We start from the raw sequence: 6000 nt of genomic DNA, 5'->3' as shown, positions 1-6000 counted from the left end.
CGAGTGATAGCTGCAGTTACCATGAGCATGTGACTGTCATCCACAGTTGTCAATAACTGAGAAGTGAGTGGACAGGAGGGAACGTGTACGTACTGGAGGAGCTGGGATTTGAACCCTAGTCTTTTTTGTTTCTGGAGCTTGTGTTTCCCACTCTGCCAGAACCTCAGGAAATGTGTGAATGAATACACCAAGGAGAATTATGCCTTTAATTTATTTTATTTTTATTTATATGTACGCTTGTGTATCTGTGTATGCATCTTGTGTTTTCAGAGGCCACTGAGGTCTCTCAGCCTCTGCATTTACCTCTCCATTAGATACAGTCCGGTCATTGAATCAGCAGCCCGTTTGATATTTCTGTCCATGCTGATCCTGATGACATGGAATTTCTTCTCCTGATGGAGAAATGTGTAAATATGTAAATCTTGATGCTCCCTGCCTCACTGACATCCAGAATGCAAAGTCCGGGGTGCTTTTGTTAAGTGTCACGTCATTAGACTATACTTGCTATTTGGATTTATGGCAACGACCAAGGTGACAATGGGGATAAACAGATTGTTGGAGGAAAACAAAATTGTGCCTAGCGCTGGTTTGAGTTCCACTGGTGGTTTGGAGCCAGTGAGGATTTTCCATTTTCCTGAAAAGCCATAGTCTCAGGGCACCCATGGCGGGGGGGGGGGGGGGGGGGAAACCCTTTGATAACATAACCAACCCATGTGCATGGTCGGTGACCAGAGAAAAGGATCGATTCCCGGTAACAAGTCTTTACCCTTCGGCTTGTCCTCTGAAACCTTTCAAGGTTTGACTCCTCACCCCGCATCCCAGAATGAGTCTCCACCTGATTTTTTTTTTTTTTTTTTTTTTTTTTTTTTTTTTTTTTTTTTTTTTTTTTTTTTTGCTGTGGGCTGGTTCTGAACTGACAGCTCTTGTTGAGGAAAATTTCTCCCTAATCAGTCATGCCTGGAGACGGTGGATAGATAATAAGCACGATGAAGATGAAGCGCGAGAGCAAATTAGCAATGCTCTGGAAGAGATGAGTGGGGCGCAGAGCGAGGAGGGAGCAAACAGCTCCCCGCCTCAGGCGACGGCTGGGGACACCTTCATCCTGTAGGCGGAAATTCAGGGCCCAAGTGGCCCTTTAGGGATGTCTATGAGGTTCTCATCCAGAGAAAACGACTGTAATGATCACGATTGGTTGGAATCCTGGCAGATGGTGGTAAGAGCTCTACTTACTTGGGTAATTAAAGCGGTAAGGATTTGCATGGTTGATTTGAAGGATCTCGAGGCTGCGGATGCCCGCGTGTGGTGTGGGGCAGACTGCGATGGAGCACCTCCTTGCTTTAGAGGATGTGCACCTGGCACCAGTACGAGTGGATGGGGGCTGGGGGGGGGGGGCTGATCCCACACAGGCTCTGTCTCCAGGGTCCTGGTCCACTCATGGGACTGTTCAGCCCAGCAGGAGATATAGAAAGTTGGAGTATGCTGTCAAGCCTAGGGAATGGAGACTGTTTTTCTTTCAGTGGCTTGGACACAATTCTCTTGATTACTGTGATGATAGAAGGCGTGTGTGCTGTTGGGAGTTGTGGATGTGACTCAGGTGCTAACGCGCCCTTTGCCTATTTAGCAAGTGGAAATCGGCAGCTGGATCCCCAGCACTATCACGGGAAAACGGTTGCTGGCGTTAGAATTTCAATATTTTATTTTAGGTGAACTGTTCATGGCATCCTTATGACCCTCCTGTGTGTGAGATGGGATGGTGTGGTCCAAGAGCGAGGGGCCAGGCCTGCGTTCAAATCTCACTTTTACCCCCTGGAAAAGCTGTAATGTTTTGCTAGTGTTCTAGGTTCCTTAAAAACAAACCCTTTGCAGCCTCCCACGCCTGCCTTCCTCTGTAGAGGGGATAGTAGTTCTCTTGGCATGGAGATGTTGATCAGTGATGGATGCGTGCAAGGGGCTGTGTCATATGTGGGTACCAGGCTCCAGAGTGATGAAGACCATATGTATTATGTACATGAGGGAAAAGCCTCAAGCGCTGGATTGGAGAGCAGCTCCTTGTGCTTTCTGGGTAGGTGACGGCTATGAAGCCCATGTGGTATCCCCAAACCGGGAACACAACTTGGCAGCATCGAATGACGCCTTCACGTTGGTTCATTCTCGGTTCTTTTTGTCGACAGCAGCCTGGGAGGCAGATCGAGTCCCTGAAGGGACCATATCTCAGCTCTCTCAGGAAGTGCAAACTTCCTCTCTGAAGTAGAAAACACAGCCCTGGGCTCCCTCTGGCTTGTTCTGTTGGGAGCAGGTCTGAGAAGTTAGGAACTGACATGGGTTTCAAAAGGGCATTTTAATCCTGACAGCAGAAGTGTTAGGGCCCTTATAACTATCCATCCATTGCTCTATCTATCTATCTATCTATCTATCTATCTATCTATCTATCAGGCATATACTGTACTACTGAGCTACATTCCAGCCCTCCAACCCTGTCTGGAAAAATAAAGTCTTTCTATGTTGCCCAAGTTCTTCCTCAGCTGCCTGTTCCACTCAGCTTCCCAGGTGCTGGTGTTACAAGCACACAGCACCACCCCTGTCCTGGGGTCTTTTTGCCAACTCTTTCCCGCTCCTGGGGGAGGCTGGCCCACTGTAGTTTCCCAGCTTTTGAAGTTGGACAACTACCATGTGCCACCGGCTCTGTTGCCTTTTTGATGTTGCTCAGCTCCAAAGGGCTGAACTGAATCTTTCTCCTATGCGGAGACAGCCAGAAAATTCCTTCTTCTGGTCTCTGTGTGACTGTCATATAATATAGTACATAAGTAGATGCATGAGGGTCCGTGCACAGGCTGTCTCTGAGTCTGGTGTGCCCTAGGTGGCCCACCCAGCAACCTGGATGGAGATGGGAGAGCCTCTCCTGGCTGCCTGGGTGACTGCAGTGCTGTGTCCTGACCGTTTGATCCGTGGAACAAACTGGAGCTGCACATCCCACTGGCAGGCAGCATCTTGGGCCCCAGGCAAGGTCGGATTATCCTCAAACTGGTGTGACAGCAGCATCAGTCTAGGGAAACAGTGAGTTTGACAAAACTGTGCTATATTCGGCAAAGGAGGAGGGATGTCCTGGCTCACTGTGGGCAGCAGAAGATGAGAGCAGCCTCTTTCCCCGGGCATTCCTACTCATCCTTTACAAGCCCAAAGGAAGTGGGGTGGGGGGAGGGGGAAGGGAAGGGGAGCACTGGTAGAAGTGTGGCGTCTGAGGTGGTGGGAGGGGAGAGAAGCAGTAAGAGAAGGGTTGAAGCAGATATGCAGGTACACCTCATTTTTCATCACTCCAGTTACCCAAGACTGTCGGGGAACTTCACATACCCCCCAGCTACTGAGGTACGCGTAATAAACTCTTCCAATTACTTGAGGTCTCACTTAACTGAAATCCCAGCACGGTCCCCCGGGGCGTTCAAAGAATCAAAGTTTGCCTGTCGAAAGTAATCCTGAGAGGAAGGGCAAATGTGATGGTGAGTCTGAAGAAGATGGATCGTTAAAAAAAAAAACACAAAAAAACAAAAGTCATCTTCCAGGATGGCTTCAGAATCCTTAAGCCACTGACTCAGGAATGCTGGACCATTAGCTAAAAGTTACTGAGGTGAGGCCAACACCAATACAGTAAAGAGCCCGCGCTCTAAGCGATGCAGCCATAGAGGATGGGCGCAGGTGGGAAGGGAAGGCTTGAGAGAGGCTAGGATTCTACAGGCAGGGACGTCAGCTAAGTGCGACACACTGTGGCTGCCCCACATGGTGTTTTACACTGGGTGCCAACTCATCTTTAAGAAGGTAAGGACAGGTACGAGTCTCTCTAAGGGACAGTCCTGAGTGCCCATTTGGCAAATCTGTAGGACTTAGAAGGATAAAGATGGGGAAGGGACTGTATGCCCGTAGAAATAAAGGGAAGTACTTGTGTTAAGTACTGAAAGTCAGAACACAAACCTCATTTTGATAGCTGTAGGAATTCACCCACCACGCTCTCCACACAGACTCTGTTGCTTGTAGAACTGGGCATCCCATTTCCCCCTGGAATGTAAAAACCTTCATGAGTGAGGATCTAGGGTGTGAACTGGGCAGGCAGGGAACACGGAAGAGGCCATGGCTGCCCAGACATCATGGGGCAGAGCCAAGCAGAGGTTTCAGAACCAAGAGGTGGCTTATTGGAGTTGGAGAAGGTGTGCAGATTAGTGAGTGCTGTTTCCTCGGTGCTTCTTGCTGGGTAGGAAGGAGGGGTTACCGAAGGGGACAGGGGGTGGGGGGGGGGGGAGTGGGGGGGGGGGGGGCTTGGGGGGTGGGTCAGGACACTAAAAACAGAATGGAAAGTGGAGGAGAGCTTGGTGTGGTCAGCTTTCCATTCCAGTAGTAAACACCTAAGAGAATTATCCAGAGAAAGGGTGTTTTGACATTTTGGAGATTTACAACTGTGACCAGTTGGTCCCATTGCTTTTGAGCTTTAGGATGAGGCAGCCCATGAAGGTGGGGAGTGTGTTAGAACAAAGCTACTCATCCCATGGCCAGGACTCAAAAGAGAGGAGAGAGTCTTGCCCCACAACTGTTCCTTCAAATGGCTCACTGCCATAACCCAAGACTTCCCACAAGGCCCTGCCTCTTAGATTAGAAGGCCCACCCGTCTAATACTGTTATGCCACGTAGGAAGCCTTTGTTACATGAGCCCTAGGTGGGTATTTAATATCCAAACTCCAGCTCTAGGTAAGAAAGCACCTCTAAACAGGGTGAGTTTGCAGGTAACAAGCTTCTAGATTGTCCCTTGGTCATGTGCTTTATCCTTTCTCTGTGATGCCTTCTTGTGGGTAGCAGGCATGCCTTGTGCAGCACAGGAAGGCCGGCTTGATTTCTTTACTAAAACCCACTAAGGACCAGGAGTTACTAGAAGGGTCACTTGGCAGATGTACTCCCCTGACACTGAGCTACCCCCCCTCTCTCAGCAGCAGTTAGCCGGTCATAAAGCTGTCCAGATCCCAATGTAGTATGTCAGATAGTCATTTAATTATTACGGTCTTCCTTGTAGCAATTATGATTTGCTTTATTGCAGATAACAGGAAATGGGTAGATAAAGGCCATTCAATGGCCCAAACGGTGGGATTGGGTTCTTAGGGTGACGAGTACCCAACTACCTTTACTTGTGGGCATGAATTAACACCACACATGAGTTACAAGCTCAGCTTCAAAGAAGTAATTGAAATGCAATTCAGAAGAAATCTATTTTTGAGTGGATAGTAAAAATATTTCACGATATCTAGTATACATGCCAGGAACGGGGCATGTTTTATGGAGTTCATTCTATACACATTTCATAGATTGCCTGGACTGCTTGGTGTGTAGCATTTTCCTTTCTCCAGCTGGTAGGTATGTAAGTACCTGCAGCTGTGGGAGTCCCAACAGCTCAGAACTGTCATTGGGGGACACATGTTTCTGTATCCGATCAACAGCAGCTCAGAGTCAATGACAATAAAAGGGGTTGTTAGCAAATAACCACCATTTTTTTTTTTTTTGGCCTCTATTCATGAACCATAAGAAAGTTCCAGAACCTTTGCAAGGTTTGGAAATAGTGAAATGGATCCTCCCTGAGTTGGCCATCTTCTCAATTCCCAGCATTCATTTCTCTTTCTCAAAGCTCCTTTCTGGTAGACTATTGTCATTGGCCAATCTATTTGCCACAGGACTGTGGACAAGGGCCCTGAAAGACACCACTGAACAACAAAGATTGAAACACTGGAATTCAACTCACCTCTCTGGCAGTTTCTGACCCAAGTTCTCCTGCCGTGATACCCAGTGGTGGGTGTTCTGGGCCTTGCCCTCAGTGTCTGTATTCCTTATTACCCTCCCCCCTAATCTATGTCCCCTCCCCCTCCACTAGCCAAGTCTGCAAGTGCCACCATTCTTCCAGTACATCCTATATGAGAGCGTTCTTCACTGCCGCTTCCCAGCACAGCATCCTAATCTGTGTGTACAGAGAAC

At 48.4% G+C, this 6000-nt stretch overlaps 1 protein-coding gene across 1 annotated transcript in view; it reads left to right on the top strand.

Annotated features, from left to right (window-relative positions):
- Positions 1 to 884: 884 nt before the first annotated feature.
- Ccdc149 (coiled-coil domain containing 149) overlaps positions 885 to 6000 on the top strand; it is a 67017-nt gene continuing 61901 nt past the window's right edge. Inside the window, 1 exon segment of the mRNA XM_051164771.1 lies at positions 885 to 1213. Coding sequence (XP_051020728.1) covers positions 1142 to 1213 — 72 coding nt within the window. The 5' untranslated portion in view covers positions 885 to 1141.

This window comes from Acomys russatus, chromosome 22 (assembly GCF_903995435.1).
Source record: "Acomys russatus chromosome 22, mAcoRus1.1, whole genome shotgun sequence".
Taxonomy (NCBI): domain Eukaryota; kingdom Metazoa; phylum Chordata; class Mammalia; order Rodentia; family Muridae; genus Acomys; species Acomys russatus.
Note: the sequence above shows the minus strand (reverse complement) of the source record. Positions and strands in the feature narration are given on the sequence as shown.